The sequence below is a fragment of the Trypanosoma melophagium genome (assembly GCF_022059095.1).
Source record: "Trypanosoma melophagium isolate St. Kilda chromosome Unknown ctg10segment3, whole genome shotgun sequence".
NCBI classification, from domain to species: domain Eukaryota; phylum Euglenozoa; class Kinetoplastea; order Trypanosomatida; family Trypanosomatidae; genus Trypanosoma; species Trypanosoma melophagium.
In genome coordinates this window covers 19,810-39,099 of record NW_027125136.1, presented here as the reverse complement: position 1 = coordinate 39,099, position 19,290 = coordinate 19,810, and the positions used below count along the sequence as shown (strand labels likewise).

Here is a 19,290-nt window from a genome sequence, read left to right as displayed (position 1 = left end):
AAAGTGGTATTTACCGAAGGGTAAAGGAAAGAGAGATGAGGTGGAATTGTGTCCATTTTCCTTTAAATCATTTTATTAATTGTTTTTTTTTATTGTCTGTCTGTGTGTATATGTCTCTCTTTTTCTTTTTCTGTTTTTTCTTTCCACTATTCTTTTTTTTTACTTTGCTTTTTTTCCTTCAAGGAGAAATCATTGCGCTATCCGTGAGCAAAACTAATCAAAGAATATTAAAAAAAAAACCTGCACGCAAAATACACACTCACAAAATAAAAGAAAGTTAGTTGAGTTCAGAGAAAAGCAAAGCAATCTTTGACACCTGTGTTTTATTTATTTATTCATTGATTTTATTCGTCTTATCCAAAGGGGTAGACTATTCTTATATTCTTTATTAAGAAAAGCTCCCTCCCATTATCTAAGAAAGTATGGGTTGTGCAGCATCTTCTGGGAAAACAACGGTGACAACCAATGGTGAAAACCGTATGAAACCGGAAAGAAAAGAAAGCAGGCAGGAGGAAAAGAAGGATATTGATGAATTTGAAGAACTTACCGTTCAGCCATTACCACAAAAGAGCCCTGAAGATAAAAAATATAAACTTGCAGGACCAACTTTTGCTGGAAAAGAGGTAACACCCTGCTTTGACAATGGACTTTTATACCGTATTGTAAAAGATGATGTGTGGGCCTTTTACAATGATACTCGTAACTATGAAATGCATGTCGGTTTCACCTTTGCAAAGGGTTCTACAGTTCGACCATTAGACACCACAACGATAACACGCATGGATGATACCGAAGAAATACTTGCAGAGACGGTGGTATATCCTGGTGATACCGTTAAGTATATCAGAGGATCTATTGCCGGGTTTAAAAGTAAGATCAATGCATTGCCGTTATCAGAGGAGTATCTTCAAGCAAAGGCTCAAAAGTACAATGAAGCGATAGAAGAAGAGTTAAGAAATGTAAAGGAAATATCGGATGATTGTGAAACAGATAATGAAGTTCTTGCCAGTTGTGTGAGACTAAAAATTCCTTTTGTGGATGCTAAATTCCCCCCTTCTCAAGATTCTATTGCAAAAGGTTCTGCTCGACCCATGAAGACAGTTCCTTGGGCACGTCAAGATATGTACCTTCCAGATGGTTATGCCCCACTTGTACGTTTATTCCGTAATAAAATCAACCCAATGAATATCGATCAAGGAGATCTTGGTGATTGTTGGGTTACATGCGCTATCGCCGCTCTTGCAGAGAACCCAGCTATGATACGAAGAATGTTTTCCCATCCTGTTGATCCTGAAACTACAGCCAAGGAACGCGCCGTTGGAGCCTATCGTGTTACTTTTAACAAGAATGGATGGTGGGAGAATGTTATTGTTGATAACTACCTCCCTGTTGTTGGTGGTAGAGCTAAGTATGCCAAGTCTGCTAATGATCCATGTGAGATGTGGGTATCGATTATGGAAAAAGCTTATGCTAAACTTCATGGAAGTTATGCAAATATTATCGCTGGTGATCCATTACTTGCCCTGCAAGATCTTTCAGGGTATCCAACTACCCGGTATGATGAATCTTTGGAAAAGGATGTGGAAACAGATGATACAGAGTTACTTGAACGATTGGAACGTTACAATCGTCAAGGCTTTTTTGTTGTTCTAAGTACTCCTGTAAAAACTTCTGAAGATGAGGAAAAAGAAAAACTTTACAAGAATGCAGGTTTGTTAATGGGTTTTGCATACAGTGTAACTTCTATTGTTCACTTCCCAGAGCAAAAAATTGCTCTTATGCGAATTCGCAATCCATGGGTTAAAGATGTTCAATGGACAGGAGATTGGAATGATGCCGATCCAAAGTGGAAGGAATATCCAAAGATTGCTGATGCATGTGGACACGGTATACCAATGGAGGGAAGTTTCTGGATGTCATGGAAAGATGTTCAAAAATACTTCAACGGATGTGGTGTTGTATTCGCCCATCCCAACAGTAAAGACTTCCGCATTCGTGGATCCTTTAAACAAGGTGTTCCAGATGTATGTGTTCAATTTTCTGTTAAGAAGCAGACATATGTTGGATGTACACTTTCTCAGGAAGATCACCGAGGCAAAAGTGATGCTCCGGAGGAATACCCACCCATCATGCTCACTCTCAGTAGTGGTAAAGGATCTGTGGAAGATATGCAGGTGGAACAGAATAGCAACCTCGACGCCGATCACCCAACGAATCAATTTACATATATGCAGAGTCGTGATGTGGGTATGCTGTGCACACTTACACCAGAGAACTCCCCATATCTTCTCGTCCCCCGCATGATGTCTGACGCTGAAGCCGTTCCCTACGTTCTCGGTCTCTTCACCGACGGTGTTATTGGATCGGATGTAAAGGTGGAGTTTGTGCGACTCCCGGCGGAGTGTCCGATATTTAGCAATAAGCCAAATTTCTCAGGAAAGAGTAAGTCTGCGACCACAACGTTTCAGGTTCACTGCCCTGGCGAGGGATTTCCAAAGGAGCATAGCGGTAAAGGGATTACACAGAGTATATGTGGAGGACGGAGAAAGAGCGATGGCGGTAATAGCGAGAGCAAAAAGTCAAAGAGGAACGGGACTTTGTCTCTCCATTCGCAGAGAAGAGATTAGTCTGTGGCTGGGGGAGGGGGAGGGAAGTTTAAGGAAAGAATCAAAGGGGGAAGAAAAAGAAAAGGAAGAAAAGAAAAAAAAATGAGAAAGTAACAAGAAAAAACAAACAAAAAAGAAAAACGCTTGGTTTTTTTCTGTTTTCTCTTTCTCTCTTATTCCTATTTCAAGGAAAATGGGAGAGTGGTTGTGTTATTATTGTTATTGTTATTATTATTTTGCCCTTCAATATTCACGAATTAAAGATTTATTCTTGGGTATAATGAGGCGGTGCAAGAAAGAAAAATTTGATGTGTTGATCATCGAAGGAACTGAGTAGCAATGAGGGAGAAAAAACGCAAAAAAAAAAACACCTGAGATGGGGAATAAGAAAAAGAAGGGGAAATATGTGTGAAATATGGTTAAGGGAAGTAAAAAAAAAAAAAGAAAAATAATGAGATGTGGTTTTATTTTTCCTGAAGTTACACGGTATGAAAAAAAAGAAGCTAATCGAATGGGGCACATCATCATCATTCTTTTTTTGTTTTTGGTTTCTTCTCCTTGTTGGGTCTTGCCGTGAATATGAGGCGAGGGATGCGAAGGAAAAAAAAGAGGAAAAGGGAAAATTCCAATAGGAAAGCAAATGAAAGTGATAAAGGTTTTTTTCTTGTCGCTTTCTTAGGGATAATTTTAACAGTGTATTTCTATTATATTTTTATTATATTGCTTTTCTATATTTGTACATGTTTTTTCTTTTGTTGTTGTTTTCTTCGGGAAAATTACTCTTCTTACTGTTTTACTGTTTGTAGTTTGTCTGTACAGATCTCGTGTCAAGTCGTAAATGTTTTCTATACCCATTTTCGTTGGTTTTTCATGACAGTTTCTCAGAATTGCTCATTTTTATTTGTTTTCTTACTCTTGCGTGAAGGTTTTTTTTTCCTTTTATTATTTTCCACTCCCTTCTTTTCTTCCTTATTTGCCTTCTTAACTCCACTCGACACTGTCTCTCTTATTGTTTATCTCGCAATGAATATATAAATAATAAGAGAGACAGAGAAGAGAGAAACGCAGAAAAAGGGAACAGGGGTCTCGACACTACAGAAGAAAGAAATCGTGTTGTCTGCTTATTTATTTATTTCTAATAAACATGAGTTCTTACTGTAGGACTACTAGTATTATTTCTTTTTGTACTTGTACCAGTGTTGCTGAGAAAGAGGAGGGGAAAACCAACTATAAAAAAAGAAACAGTTCTTTGTTAGTTGATCCCCTGTAAATGAGGAATAAGGATTTTTTCCAGTTAACGGGAGGAAAGGAAGAAGAAGAAGGAAAAAAAATACGAACATTTAGACAAGAGAAGAAGAGAAGAAAAATATTAACCGTAAATGGAGCAGGTATATCCCCTTAAGCAGAAAGTGTATATGTGAAAGAAAAGAGGAAACGTCATTTCTTGAAAAGATCGCAAGAAAAATGAAAGAAAAAAAAAAAAAAAAGGAATCACAGAACCGCAGAACCGAAAACGAATAATAATGATCTATTAGTTACTGTGTCATTGCTTTTTGTTTCTCTCGGGTAGATTATTATTTTACTTTTTTTAGTGCCTTTGGGTGGTAGAGTGAGTGAGGTAGTGTGTGTGTGTGTCTTTTATTTTCCCTTTTCCTCGCTTATTCCAAATATTGCTTTTCTACGTTGTTTTGTTTCATGATGTGAGTGATTGAACCACACAAATGTGTCGAATCAATAGAGAAAAATAAAAAAAATAAATGTGTTTATGCAGTTCTACACGCCCACATTGGTATTGTTTGCGCCAGTCTTCTTTTTTTTTCTTTCTGTGGCAAATATGGATTTGGCGTAGTGGTGGTGGCAAGCAAAGTGAATGTGTACATGTTTTGGCGGGTGGGGAAAAGGAAGAACAAAAAAAGGGGGAAAAAGAAAACGTACCGATAGGAAAAGAAAAACAAAACAAAAAAGAAGGAAAGAGAAGGATAAAAAAAAAAACTCTCTTCCCCCCATTATAAACAGTTTTGGGAGTTTCGGCAGCCGGATGATTGTGTGTGTTTGTTTGTTTTTCCTTTTGGATTATCATCAACATTACCATCATCATTTCCAAGGATGTGCAGTACACATATTGCTTATTGTACATCTTTGTGGTTGCATTCGTAGTGAAGGGGAGTGAGGATAATCTCTGCGGGAAGAAGAAGAAGAACCTCTGCTGACACGAGTCTTAGTGGACAGTGTATTGAGAATGTGGAGTGTATGCATTTTCATTGCTTTTCTCCCCCGTATTTTATATTTCTACTTTTCTTCTTGCAGTTCCTTTTCCACTTTACAGGGTTTTCTCTCTTTTGCTAGGTAGTCATTTGACTTTCCAATGCCATTGTTTTTTTTTTTTGCGTGTCTTTTTCTTGTTATTTTTCGTAAAGAGTTGCCATTCAAAACCATGAATACAAGAGAAAGGGCAAACACTCACACTGCATTTTGGGGGAAGGGGGGAAAGAAAAGAAAAAAAAGAGAGGGAGAAGGAGGGAGTGTGATAATGGTTCTTGTTTCTCCACTTCTTAACGTTGATTGATACTGTAATGTTGGTTGGTATTAACCCTTTCTTATTCTTTGAGAAGACAAGGAAAATGTATTGCAGTTATATTATTATTATTATTATTATTATTATTATTATTATTATTATTATTATTATTATTATTATTATTGTTTTTCTTTTCCGTCTTTATTATTATTATTGTTTCTTTTTACCCACATGATGAAAGGGGAACCACAATAGCAAAGGTCACTCTCTTGTAGGGTAGATCTACAAAGAAGGACAGACACACCCATAATATAATAATAGTAATAATAAATAAGGAAATAAAGAGAAGGATATATTTTTGTATTCTTTTTTCTTATTTACTGTCGTCATCTGCGCAATTTTTCATTGTTCTCGTTGTTGTCATTTCTTGTTATTGGTGTAGTACTAGATGGGAAGTGGAGCTTCACAAGCAGCAGGACATGGAGTATGGGGAGCTCGCACGAATGGTGATGCCAGTGATTTTAGTCTTGTTTCCAATAATAAAGAAGGACCACGCAATGTGAGTACAGATGGAGGAACAGAGAGTAGAAATCACAGTCGAAGTTATAAGGCACTTGCCTCATCGTTAACGAGTACCAATGATGAATGGGATACCACCTTGCAGTTGACTGTAGCTCCTTCTCCCAGAGTCGTTTTGGGAACAGAATCTAGCGCCGCTTATCCAAGGGAGGATAATCATCACGAATACGTTAACTATGGCAATAATGGTGTTAGTAGAGATGCGATGGTTCCTGTTAAGGTTCATAATTATCAAGGAAGAGGTGGTGGTCGGTTTAAACATGGTTATCCATCTCAGTTATCTGGCGGTGAAGATATCGTTCCTCTACTAATTCATGTAAGTGATGGAGAATATGCTTGTTGCTATAGAATAATAAGTCTAGATGGAGAAGTATGGAGATTTTACAATGATACTGTATTATACGAATTAGATCTATTATACATTTTTAGTGAGGGATCTCAAATTAATGTAATGGATTTGACAACATTACGAGAAAGATCAGATGGTAGACTGGAGGCCCATTTAGTCGTTCACCCAGGGGATACACAAAACTTTATACGTGGAAAAGTAGAACACTATGAACAGGAAGTTAAACTACGTCCCATAAGTCATGCCTTCATGGAGGCCTCTATCCGTGCCTGTGAACCATTCATTCAAGAGGAAAGGGAAAAGATAACGGAGCTTCTCCTGTCAAAGAATATTAAACGGGGTGTTGGCAGTAATACATGGCATACCACCAGTGAGGAGGTACTGCGGTGGTGTGTGGAGAGGCAGTTGCCATTCCTGGACACGGAGTATCCCCCCACACTTCTCTCTCTCCTCGGCGGCACCACAATAGATGATGAGAAGGCCCAACTCCGCTGTGGCTGGTGCAAACCGCGCCATTATCTCCCCACGTATCTTTCGCCCCCGCAGTCCACCTCGAGGGTCCCCCCCACACCGTACATTCTGCGCAGCGCCGCAAGTCCCCGCACGGTGGGGGTGAGTGTGATGGGCGGCCGGCCGCTGATGGCTGCTCTTGCCGCCCTCGCCGAGGACCCGGCCGATGTGGCGCGGTTATTTCGACACCCCGGCGGCCCGTCAGCGGCTGGCGAGGAACACCGCTGCGATGCCACACGAGTGACGCTTTGCAAAAGTGGATGGTGGACGCCGGTGATTGTGGATCACTACTTCCCGGTCTTGGATATGCGGTTGGCGGGAGGGAAGTGTGTGGGAGACCCCGCCGAGTTGTGGGTTTCCACCGTCGAAAAGGCATGTGCGAAACTCCACGGGGGGTACACGCATTTAGCGAGATTAGATGCCATTACAGCACTGGGTATACTTACTGGATATCCTACCAACCGTCTGGATTTAGTCTTGCATAACCCCAAACTTCAATATGAACTCTTTGATAAGCTGAGGCGATTCACAGAGTTGGGATTTATTGTAATGTTTGATCGACCAAACCCCATATTAGGTAATAAGAATTACCAACGACTTGGATTAACCTCAAGGGATGCTTGTACGGTTTTGGACATGAAATTGTTTAAGCCACTTCCCACAAGTAAATCCTCACCACATCATGAGGTTGTTAGGCGTCTTGTAAAACTTCGAAACATCTTTGGTAACTCTAATGATTGGACAGGAAAGTGGGGAGTGCATGATCCTGCATGGGAACAGCATTCCGCAATAGCCATCGCATGTGGTCATGATAAAAAAGCCAAAGATGATGGTTCCATGTGGATGGAATGGAGTGATATGATACAGTACTTTCGTGGATGTGGTGTTTGCTTTCGACACAATTCTTTCTATCAATATCGTGTAGAAAACCGTTTTGAGCAGGGAGGTATTCCAGGATGTGTGGTTAAGTTGGAAGTGACCTCTCGTACTTTTTTACTCGCCGTATTAGATCAAATCGTACAAGGAGGTGATTACCCGGAATCCATCGTACTACACCTCTCACGTCGTTCCGTAAGGAAGGATGGGGAGGAGCGGAATAGAAGTAGTAGTCGTAGTAGACACAACGGTGATAAACATCAAAAGAGTGATGAAAAGAGTGAAAAGAGCAAAAAGAAATCATCGCGAAAACAGAATGGGAAATTGCAAGAAGTTGTTTGGAGTTCTACAGAAGACTGTGATGCTCCTAGTGCACGTGCTGTTACATTCTGTGCATCTCCGCAAGTGAGTTTTATAGCCGATTTGCTTCCAGAATATAATCCCTATTATCTTATTCCTCGTAGTGCCTCTGCGGCGGGACCATTTGTCTTGAGTTTTTTTACAAGTATTCCCTGTACTTCAGAAGGTAGTGGACACGGTAGTACCTCGACAAAAAGTGGATCTACTTCTATCAATGCCGAGGGTGTTCGTGCCAGATTTGTACATTTGTCACCTAAAACTGGTATTTTTGGTAATAATCTGAAGTTTGAAGTTACCTCAGAAACATCGGTAAAATGTCGTTACCAGGTTTCATCCCCATTGGATTCGCCATTGACGTTTCCCAAGACCTACATGGGTAAGTCTGTAAAGTGAAATCAACAGTGGTAACAAGAGAGAAGGAAATAAAGAAAATGAAAATAAAAGAAACAAATATGTGCGCTTGATATTTATATTTATATTTATATATGATGTACCATGATGCTTTGTGTGTTTGTGTTTTTTAGATGTGTATGGCTCTCTATGTTTCCGTCACGTCCATGTGCTTTCTTGAGCGCACCATCTTTTTGGTTTTATTGTTGTAACTATTATTATTTCTATGTGCCTGTCTATGTGTGTTTTGTGTTTTGACTCTTTTTCTTTTGTTTGCATCTCTACTTGATAAGAGGCATACCTTATTCTGTGAATTCTGCTGTTGCAATCCAATAAGAATTGACTTCTTTTTTTTTTCTCCTTCTTAGATCACTCCCTTTACCGAACATAAGAGTTGATTCTCATTCAATGGGGATGATGAGATGGATCGTAACAATAAACACCGATATATACGTGTATATTGTACATTTTTATATATGTATTAATGTATAATATGCATGTATCTGTATTTGGGGAAAAAACTGATTTTATACATCTTTATAGGATATGTCACTGTATATCTGTGTGGTGGGAAAGTTGTTTTTTATTGTCTCCCTTTCTTTTTCCCACTCTCACATTTTTAGTCTTTCTTTTTGTTTTCACATTCTCTGTTTGAAATAAATCTCCTCAGACAAATCTAGTTCTTTTCTAGAGTGTTTTTCTTTCCTTTGCTCTTATTGTTTTTTGTTTTCACTTTAAAGGGTGCACATTACGCAAGAGGTTTTTGTTTTTATTATCTCCCCTTCTTGTTTGTTCAATGTACGCTTGTCTTTCTTTTCCTTCCCCTTAAAGAAAAAAGGAGGAAAATAATAAGGAAAATATATTTGATGGTGTTTGGTTTGTTTGCTTCACTCTCTCTGCTGTAGTTAAATCTTGTTTATTATTTCATTATATTGACTGCTTTGTATCATATATATATATTGCCACAAGGTTAAGCTACAAAAAAGAAAAGAGATACGAACAGAAAGTTGAAGCAAAACAACATATATATTCGCACAGAGACTGATTATTTGAGCGACTTCCGAGTAGTTCACCTTATCATCTCTGAGCTTTGGCAGTTGGGTATACTATTTCACGTAACCCTTTATCAATCTATTCAGCAAGCCGCGAAAAAAAAAAAAATACAAAAAGGAATAAGAAAATATCAACATACCGAGAGAATAAATGGGCTCCTCCTCTTCAAAGAACAATCGTGAGGAACTCATTGGCACTCCCACAATGCGTGGGTCAATGGAAACGATGCTCTTCAACGGTCTGCTCCTGCGCATCATAGACGAACGGACGGGGACGTGGGCCTTCTTCAGCAACACGAAAGACTACGAGTTCCACATCACATATCTCTTCGGCGTCGACAGCACACTGGAGCCCTTTGGCCACACCACAATGAGTGAAGAAGATGATGGGATTCTCTGCGAGATGGTGCTCTACCCACTCGAGACAGAGAGGTTTGTGCGGGGGGATGTGAGTAGTTTCGAGTGCAAGATAGAGGCCAGGCCACTCTCGGAGGAGTACTTCCAGACACACCCACAGGAGAATGAGCGGAATTACTTCCGCCGTCTGGTACCACCCAAGGCAAAGAGTTTTTAAACCCAATAATAATGGGTTTGTTTTTGTTGTTATTTGTCAAGCATAAAAGGTGGGGGTGAATGTTCCTGTTTTTTGTTTTTGTTTTTATTTATTTATTTCCCTCTTTGTTTGTGTGTATTTATTTATTTATTTGGAACGTGTGGTGTGAAGGAAGCTGGAGAGGAGACGTGCGGGGTTGGTTCGGCACAGAGATACACACAACGACACCCGTACAAATATTTGTAAACAAAGAAATATATATATATATATATATATATATATTTGTTTTTTTATTAGTGGACCGACAGTTGACGAAAGAAAAAAAAGGCAATCATAGTAAGAAGGGTGTTTAATTTGGAGAAGAAAAGAGAGAAAAAGAAACTGGTAAGAGAAAAAAAGGAGAATGATAATAAAGAAAGCGCATCGCTCTGGACGGTGGATTTCCAGTTGTTTTCAGTTGGTTTCTTATTTTTTCAGCTTAACGCGATAGAAAGGAGAAAAAAAAAAACGGAAAACAATAAAAAAAACAGAAGAAAAAAAAATGAAAATGGAACAGTTCACTTGCCTCTAGCAATGTTCTTTTTTTTGTGGTTGTTTTGAATTGAGGTTTTTCTCTTTATTTATTTATTATTATTATTGTTATTATTCTCTCTCTCTTTTTTTTTCACGTGATCTTATCTTTCCGTAGTATTTTTTTTATTTATTGTCCATCGAGTTTATGACTCTCCACATGTACATGATGTTTTTTTTTTCTCTTTTTTTGTTCTTAAACTAATTTGTGGGGAATGAAAAGAAAGAAAAGGGGAGACTTGAAAAAGAAAAAAAGTAAAAAAAAAAAAGAAACAAATGTTGTACCCATTCTCTTTCTTTGTATGCTCTGTTATTGCTTTCATTATGTTTTCTTTTCCCCTATTTACTGTTTTCTTTTCCCCTATTTACTGTTTTCTTTCACTTGTGTATGGACACACACTTACTTGCCTGTACATATAAATACATATCTGTATATAATATTAATACACAAAAGGAAGCGAAACCAAAGAAAAAATTTTTTAGTGCTAGACAAGGCCATTCTTCGCGTCAGGAAAAAGAAGAAATCGGACGATATCTATATATCTAGTTATCTATATCTACATATTTACATATATATTACTGGGAGTGGTATATATATACATATTCCTTTGCGAGCGGACACAATAAAGAAAAAAAAAAGAAACAGATAAGCAAGGAAGGAGCTAGACTCTCTGCGTCAACCACCACCACCCCAAACAAACAAACAAACAAACAAACAAACAAACAAAGCAAGTATATATATATATATATATATATATATATATATATATAGTATCAATCACTTTTACTCACTTATTACTACATTCAACACTCCCACGTGATGGGATCCTCCACCTCCACACCGTACCTCAACGGCTCCCCCACCTTCCACGATGCGACCGACGTCCACCCAATGTTCAATGGACTCCTCTACCGCCTGAGTGACCGTCGCAACTGCCGCTGGGCCTTTTACAACGACTCGCGGGAGTACACCATCCACGTTGCGGTGCTCTTCGACTACGATAGTCAGATCGTCCCGCTCGGGTCCACCACCGCCTTCCGCATCGACGACCCCGAGGCGGGGAAGGAGGACGACATGGGGAAATACCTCGCGGAGGTGGACGTCCCGCCCCTCGCGACGGAGATGTTCGTGGAGGGGAAGGTGACGGGGTGGGGGGTGGACACCCTGGAGGCACGCACCAGCGAGGATGAACAGGTGTATCGTTTGTAGAATGTAGTCATGGGGGAGGGGAGAGAAAACGTGTAGAAAACGGGGGAAATGATTGGAAAAAGGAAAAGCAAAAGGAGAAAGAGAGAGAGCGTTTGCAATTTCTTTCTTTCTTTCTCTGTGTAGATGTGTGTATCTCTCTTGGAGGGTATCTGACATCTCGTGCCGGTGGAAAAATGGATAAGGCAATGGAAAATATGGAAAAAGAAAGATTGTATTGCAGTTTGAGAGAAGAAAAAAAATGGAAACAACAAAAAAATTCGGCAAGGAAATAATAATAATAATAATAATATTGATAATTATAGTTTTTTTTTCCATTTTTCCATTTTTCCGTTTTTTTGGTACTTTTCTTTTCTATGTTTTTTTTTTTTTGAGACCTCACATGTTCCTGACAGTCAAATGTCTCGGGATCGTCCCATCTTGTTGATGGGGGAGGAAAGCGAAGAAAAAAAGGGGGAAAAACAAGACCAATCGACACTGTAAAGATGGGAAAGAAAGAACAAAAAGGAAAAAAAAAAAACAAGAACAATGGGGGAATGAGCATAGAAAACAATAACAAAGCAAAAAGAATAACCCGATGACTAGATAAAATGCTAGGAATATGGTAAATCATCTGAATATTTGGGGCTGGGGATTCTCGTTCCACCTCTTTGTTTCTTTTTTTCACTTTCTCTGTGTGTTCTATATATTTGTTTTGGGTGTTTCTGCACGGTGTGGTTGAATAAGTAACAGTTATTTTCATAGTGGATGTTTCAGTGGATAGATCCATATCATCCGTTTCTTGTTATTTATGTATTTATTTATTTATTTTATTTATTTATTTATTTATTTATTTATTTATTTATTTATTTATTTATTTATTTTATTTATTTATTTATTTTATTTATTTATTTATTTATTTTTGTTTTTTATCTGTTTATCTATTTATCCCTGTAATGTTTATATATGAGTGTGTGTATTTATTTGAGTAATGGCTTACACTTTTCTTCCTCCTTATTTCTCCACATAATATTGTTTTCTTTTTTTTTTTCCTTCCTTTAGGAGGCACTCTCTACCAAATAAACCCCTCAAAACACGTACTATATTAGAAAAGGGAGAGTTGTGTCTTTATGTGTATGATTGTAGACAAAGCTATTGGGAACACAGAATAGAGAAATTAAAAAACAAAACAAAACCAAAAAAAAGGAAGTTGGAAGAAAAAAAAAAACAATAAAACGACACAGAAGGTTGACGGAATAGATAAATTTTTTCTTTTTAAAATTGATTTTCTTGTATTCCTAATTCCAAGCTTAGTGTAAAAGGAGAAAGTTAACAAAAAAAAACACAGTCAATTGGAGAAAATATATATATATATATATATATATATATAAATTGTTTGATTCATTCATTTGCTTTATTCGGTGTTTTTTTCCTTTTTTCTTCTCTCATTGGCCGTTATAACGAGTGGAATAATAAAAAAAGAACTCTGTGCGTGCGTGATTTTGTGTTTCTGTGTGTGTGTGTTTTGTTGTTGTTGTGTTATAACGCGATAGGACGAAAAAAGGAGAAAACTTGATTTTTGATAGTTTTCTTTCTTTTGATTAATTGAATGTATTTTGTGGCCTTTTTATCATTGCATCCCCCGTTTCTTCACAATAACCGGTGATGCGTACAGAGAAATCATCCCTGCAAATGCGACTGGTATTACCATCCACACCCCCATCACCACCACCTTCTGTACTGTTAACATGTGGATGTCGGCGAAACGCCACAACATCATGTACGTGTAATAGTAATACTAATAGTAATAATAATAATAATAATAATAATAATAATAATAATAATAATAATAATAATAATAATAATAATAATAATAATAATAATAATAATAATAATAATAATAATAATAATAATAATAATAATAATAATAATAATAATAACAATAATAATAATAACAATAATAATAATAATATGACTGGTGGAGGGAGTTGTGAGTCCATGACATTATTGCGGCCGTACACAGATGCCGAGATGGAAGCGATGGAACGTCGACGATGGCGACGATTGGTGCGAGAGGGATGGTTTCATCAAAGCGTACACTATCAACGATGGGATGAGGAGGCATTAGGGCGGGGATCCTCTTATCGTCCACGTCTTGTAGCGGCACGTACAACCGTGAGGACTAGCACCACCGCGGCATTAGTGTTAAGTCTTAATTTTAATCCCGATATTTGGACACACGATGATGATAATTGTACCGTTGTATCCAATGAGGAGGAGGCGTTGCCACTGGAAACCTCACACTTATACGTATGGCGTACACCAGCGCTATTACCAGGTGATAAGTTTAATATTCTTAATGAACTTGGGAAACAACTTGTGAGACAGTACCGTTCTCTTTCTAAGCGTTCTTTTATGGTGTGTCGTTGCAATAATGCAAGAACAGAAGATTTTGTGCGGAGTTTAACACAATGTCGACAACAAGCAGGTACACAGGGTAAAGTTATATTACACTATGGAGGTTATGGAGTACCACGACCACGAAATGGATCACTCTACCTTGTTTCTCCCTCTGGAGATCCTGTTAAGTACTCACTAGATACACTACGATTACAAGTTGGATTTCCACTTGTAATGATAGCTGATTGCGCTAATGCTGGAAGTATTTTAAACCACCTTTTAGAAACCCAACAAATGGATGAAGAAAGTCAACATCTCACATATAGAAGGTATGGTGAAACGATTAGTGGTTCTGCATTAGATGATGCCGATCGCTCCGAAGTGGTTTTACCCAGTTGGGGAAGATATGATGGGACTACAACTGCTACTAATGCTGGTGTTGGTATAGATAATACTACAGGCATAACAACAACAGGAACAGGAACGACAGCAACAACAGCAACACCAACAACAAACAATGCATCATTTTTAATGGGTTTGCGTGGATTAGGATCAGGAGCAGGATCACCTACAGGTCCATTATTACGTGATGATTTTTTTTTTATCGGGGCAACTACAGATGGAGAATTACCAGAACATCCAATGTTACCATCAGACGTTCTTACATCTTGTTTAACCACACCTGTACAAATGGCATTGCTCTGGTCTATTGCAGAAAATGCACACACAACCGATATACATCCTCTCCATATGTATCTTATTCCAGGTTCTTTGGAAGATAAAAAAACTCCACTTGGTCAATTACAATGGGCTTTTATGTCTATTACAGAATCTATTGCTTGGTCTTCTTTTCCTTATTCCTTGTTTATGCATCTTTTTCGAGAAGACGTTGTGGTAGCTCCATTATTTCGTGGATTTTTGCTTGCGGAACGTATTATAACTGCTTTGGGAGGAACCGTAACGGTTTATCCTCCATTACCACGCACAAATACGCATACCATGTGGGATATATTGGATAATATTATTGATCGGACTCTTGCTTCTCTACAACGCGCGGTTCAACCAGTACCCCCAAAGGTATTAACTCCTCTTGAATTTCGAGAATGGTTGGATTGGAATGTAATTAAATGGCGTTATCAACAAGGATCCATGTCTTTACCGTTATTAAAAGATCATGCTGTTGTAGTTCCAAATTTTCTAGAAGAAGAACTAAGATGTGTGTCTGCTGCTTGTGAACGCATTACAGAGCAGAGTTTTTTCCGTCTTGGTTCTAGTGAATCTCCATCACTAGAACAACACCGTCAACATCAAGAGGAAAAAACATTTAATCGTTTTGGCGAGTCAGCTAAACGATTACATGGTAAAGAGTTAAATGAAAATTCTCTATCCCCTTTTCGTAATCAATGGAGTGTAAACAGTTCTGCAGCGAAGCCGTTTCCTTTTATTACAAGATTACCCATGTTACTTCAAGGTTTATTAGTTATGGCACATCGTGATAAAGCTACGGAATTGGTTTGTCGTTTTGTGGATGCAGGTCCTCCTGCCGTAGCGGTATCTGCAAAAGTGGGAATATTTAATGTGGCCCTTGTTCATTACTGGAGTCGACGTGATTTACATCATCTTTTACCAGCCTTATTATTTATTTATACAAAGGCCTGTTATACAGATCCTTCTCTGGCTGGTGTGGATACAACGCAGCGAAATATCGTATTAGACAAATCTTTGGAACTTTTAAGTCATCCAACTGAAATAATTGCAGATTCTAATGGAGCCCCTGGTGCTTGGCAGTATACTGTACTTGGACCTTGGGTGAAACCACAGGGTCAACAATTACTGGCAGCAGCACTACTCACGATGCTGTGCTTACACTCCGGGGAAAGTCGACGTCGTTGTCGTGAACAGGACGCTCTACATGTATGCTGTAAACTCTTACATAACGCAGCGAATGCCACAGTGAATACTGTGAGGGTTGCTATGAATACACCACTTGGTGTGCAACGTGAAGGTCAGAAGGAAGGTTTAACTTGTGAGATGGCAGCAGAAGCAACAACAACAACAACAAAGGAAGAAATAATAGAAGAAGGAGAAGGCGGAGAAGAGAGATTTTGGGATTGTAAACCTCCTGGAGATTTTGATGCAAGAGAGAACTATAATACATCTTCACTAGCTACAAAGTATGTACTTTCCCTTATTGCTTTACTTGTATCATTAACATGGGAGAATGAACCCTTTTCACCTGTTAGCGGGGATGCACCAGAGAGGAATATGAAGGAGGAGGAAAGTATACCATCCGCACGGGTACATCTTTCAAGCGCTATTAAAGCTTTGCGATTACTACTTTGGGCATCCCCGTCTGTAGTGCGTGGAGCTTCTCTGAAAGCGCTTACCGTAATTATGATGTCTCCCATTACAGATAAAGAGACGGCATTGGAATGTATTCAGGTAATTGCAGAATGTGGTGAAGTGCATGTTGGACCTCGGGAAGGTAATACCGATAATCGTTTAGAGTTTGTTGCCGCTATTTTTTTGGCCATGAAGCGGTTAATTGATTCTCTCTCAACTACCATGTCTATTGAGGAAATACGACAGGCGGTGCATTCCGAGTTAACGAGAGCACATCGCCCAATGATGGATCCATCTTCTCGAGATAATAAAAATGCTAATAATAATAATAATAATAATAATAATAATAATAATAATAATAATAATAATAATACCAATAATACTAATAATAATAATAATAATCATCATCATCATACAAGGAAATTTCGTGATGTTTCCCCATCACACTCACCACCACCACTACCAAATTCTTCCTCAACAACCACAACGAGAAACAAAAGTAGTGGAGCGGCAACCATGACTACATCTCCAAATGCCGTTGAATCTAATACATTATCAGGGGAAGTACCATTAGATTCTTCTTCTTCCATGTCTTCAGAGGGAGTAAATCATTTATTGGGATTGTTAACAGTATTTGCGAATCGACTTGCGGTGTCTACACAAGATCCATGTCCTTATGTTGCTGCTCACTCAAAGAAAGTGTTGTTAGATGATTTTTCTTTTCTTCAAATGCGACGCTTCTTTTTTTCTCGTCCCTCACATGCTGTTACATGTTGCGGTCGTGTCGGTCAACCCACACAATCTAGTAATTCAGGTATTGTACATCTTTTATCAGACCTTTTTAGTACATTTACTTCACGTGGGGGAAAGCAAGATATGCGAGGAGGCAGCCGTCAAAGTAAAGTGGCTTTACGAAACCTTAATGAAGACAGTAGTGTGGATTCTATTGGTACAAGCATGAAAGGAGGAGTTGGAGGAGTTGGAGGAGGGGTTGGTGCTAGCAGTGGACAAGTAAGAGTTTCCGATACAAATATTACGTTGCGTGCTATCTCTGTACATGATGGTTCAACCATTACTTCCTTTGTTTTCACTCTTCTTTCATTTCTTTCAGAGTTATTGCTGGTTCCTCTCGATGACTCAGATCCTCGACACCCTTTTAATCTTGATAAAGATGCACATCTTCGAAACTATTTACGACGACTCCGTGATGGACTACGAATATCTTCACCTGTTGGATGTGGATTGTTGTATGAGAATGATGTTTGGGGTCTTGGCTTGTCTCCCTTGTTTCCACCTGGATCAACCCTATTACCTCGTCCACCAAGTTTAATGCAATTTCTCTCTCTGGATGATGAGGGAAGAGGACGCACACCACTATTTTCACCTCTTGTTGATTCTACTGCTTCTTTTATTACTGGAGGAGATACTCCTAGAACATCTTTTAAAGAGCGGGATTTGTCATTTCAGCTGTTATGTGAGAAAAATACTTTTGTGGAACGTGATGGTCATGTACAAGTACTTACTTTTCATCCGACAGATCGTCATTTTATTACAGGAACTGATCAAGGTGTTATTCAGGTTTGGTCCCTTCCAGAAGAGAATGAATATTCCGCTTCTTCTACTGCTTCAACGACAGATACTTCCACATCTACGGCACTAGATTATTCTCATTTATTGACAAATATTCAAGTTTCAGACGTAGTGGTACGACCAGATTCTGTTGTACCACCCTCATGTGTTCTACGGTATATGTATAGCACGCCTGCATTAGTGCAACGAGGTGGAAATCATTCCACCACTATGGGCGGCGATAATATTGGACATGGATCCAAGACAAAAGATGATCCACTTACAGGATTACATCTCGTAGATGCCGCGTACCGTACATTACTCTGTGCAGTGAGTCGATCAGGATCTGTGCACTTATTTTCCTCTTATACTAATGCCGCCACTGTACGACGTGTTACGTCCTTTTGGACAATGACACGTGAAGAATCCCTCAGAAGTCATCAGTGTCTCTCTAGTTATCATGTCCCCGCCATGCTATTGCATCTCTGCGGGGCGAATGGATCTATTACTTCGTGGGATTTGGAGTATGAGCATAGAGTTTCAACAGGGGTTGGCTCTGGGGAACTGCGTGGGACACCGTCAACATTGACTTCCCACCCACATGATGCATTTACATTAGCGGTAGGGGCAACATCTGTCTATTTGTATGATTTGCGGAATCCATGTAGTGCGACACATGTATTAAGAGATCCCACAGTCTCAGGGGAAACACTACAGCAGCAGCGAACCATAATAGGGGATTACAGTAATGCACTCTGTCTGCATATTGGCTTCTCATGCCGTTATCCGCATGGTATTGTGACTGGATACGGTGGAGAACAGGGAGTTGTGATGCTCTGGGATGATCGTTGTGTACGACATCCACTTTGTCAGGCTATCGTCTCAGATGCCGCCGCTAACAGTAGTACATCCACATTCAGTTCTGTACGCTATATGGATATCCAGCATTACAGTAACCCAGTGACAACCATGTCTGTAACAGCAGACACACTCTTTATAACGGATGCTCTTGGTCAGTTTTCAACAACAACAACAGCAGCAACAACGACAGCAACATCATCATTATCATCGTCAGCAGGAACAGGAACAGTATCGGGTAGTCGAACACATATTCCTCTCACGCAGCAGCCCGGCGCAGCTTCTTTTCACCCCATCCTTCCTCTTTGTGGTGTGGTGAGTGGAAACTCCTTGCAGTTATATGGGCGGAAAAGGAAGAGATAATGTGGTTAAGTGAATTTGTGTATCGAATTTTATTGTCTTGATGAATTTTTTGTTTCTTTCCTGTATGCATAAGGATGTATTTTTCTATTTCTCTTTGTATATCTGTAAGAAGGGATTTGTGTTTATATATATGTGTGCATGTGTATTTGTGTATGATAAATGAATATAATGAGGACTTTGTACATGTCTAGGAATTATTATTATTAATGAT

The 19,290-nt window shown here is 38.9% G+C and overlaps 5 protein-coding genes across 6 annotated transcripts; all 5 read left to right on the top strand.

Annotated features, from left to right (window-relative positions):
• Positions 1-422: 422 nt before the first annotated feature.
• Positions 423-2,627, top strand: LSM04_006740 (Peptidase C2; the record flags this gene model as incomplete). Its single annotated transcript, XM_067336479.1, has 1 exon — positions 423-2,627. The coding sequence occupies one exon, from the start codon at positions 423-425 to the stop codon at positions 2,625-2,627; it is 2,205 nt and encodes a 734-aa protein (XP_067194771.1).
• A 2,942-nt stretch (positions 2,628-5,569) lies between these two features.
• LSM04_004290 (protein of unknown function DUF1935) lies at positions 5,570-8,188 on the top strand (the record flags this gene model as incomplete). The annotated part of the gene is made up of 1 exon (XM_067336468.1): positions 5,570-8,188. The coding sequence occupies one exon, from the start codon at positions 5,570-5,572 to the stop codon at positions 8,186-8,188; it is 2,619 nt and encodes an 872-aa protein (XP_067194733.1).
• Positions 8,189-9,388: 1,200 nt separating this feature from the next.
• Positions 9,389-9,811, top strand: LSM04_006601 (protein of unknown function DUF1935; the record flags this gene model as incomplete). Its single annotated transcript, XM_067336457.1, has 1 exon — positions 9,389-9,811. The coding sequence occupies one exon, from the start codon at positions 9,389-9,391 to the stop codon at positions 9,809-9,811; it is 423 nt and encodes a 140-aa protein (XP_067194769.1).
• A 1,369-nt stretch (positions 9,812-11,180) lies between these two features.
• On the top strand, positions 11,181-11,570 carry LSM04_008950 (protein of unknown function DUF1935; the record flags this gene model as incomplete). The annotated part of the gene is made up of 1 exon (XM_067336446.1): positions 11,181-11,570. The coding sequence occupies one exon, from the start codon at positions 11,181-11,183 to the stop codon at positions 11,568-11,570; it is 390 nt and encodes a 129-aa protein (XP_067194807.1).
• Positions 11,571-13,211: 1,641 nt separating this feature from the next.
• LSM04_005575 lies at positions 13,212-19,079 on the top strand (the record flags this gene model as incomplete). Of its 2 annotated transcripts, XM_067336434.1 has the most annotated exons (2): positions 13,212-13,338; positions 13,570-19,079. In XM_067336434.1, 2 exons carry the CDS (start codon positions 13,212-13,214, stop codon positions 19,077-19,079), a joined length of 5,637 nt encoding a protein of 1,878 aa, XP_067194753.1. The 2 variants fall into 2 exon arrangements, with proteins under 2 accessions (XP_067194753.1, XP_067194754.1); XM_067336435.1 differs by lacking the exon at positions 13,212-13,338 and having other exon boundaries at positions 17,619-19,079.
• Between the last annotated feature and the right edge of the window lie 211 nt (positions 19,080-19,290).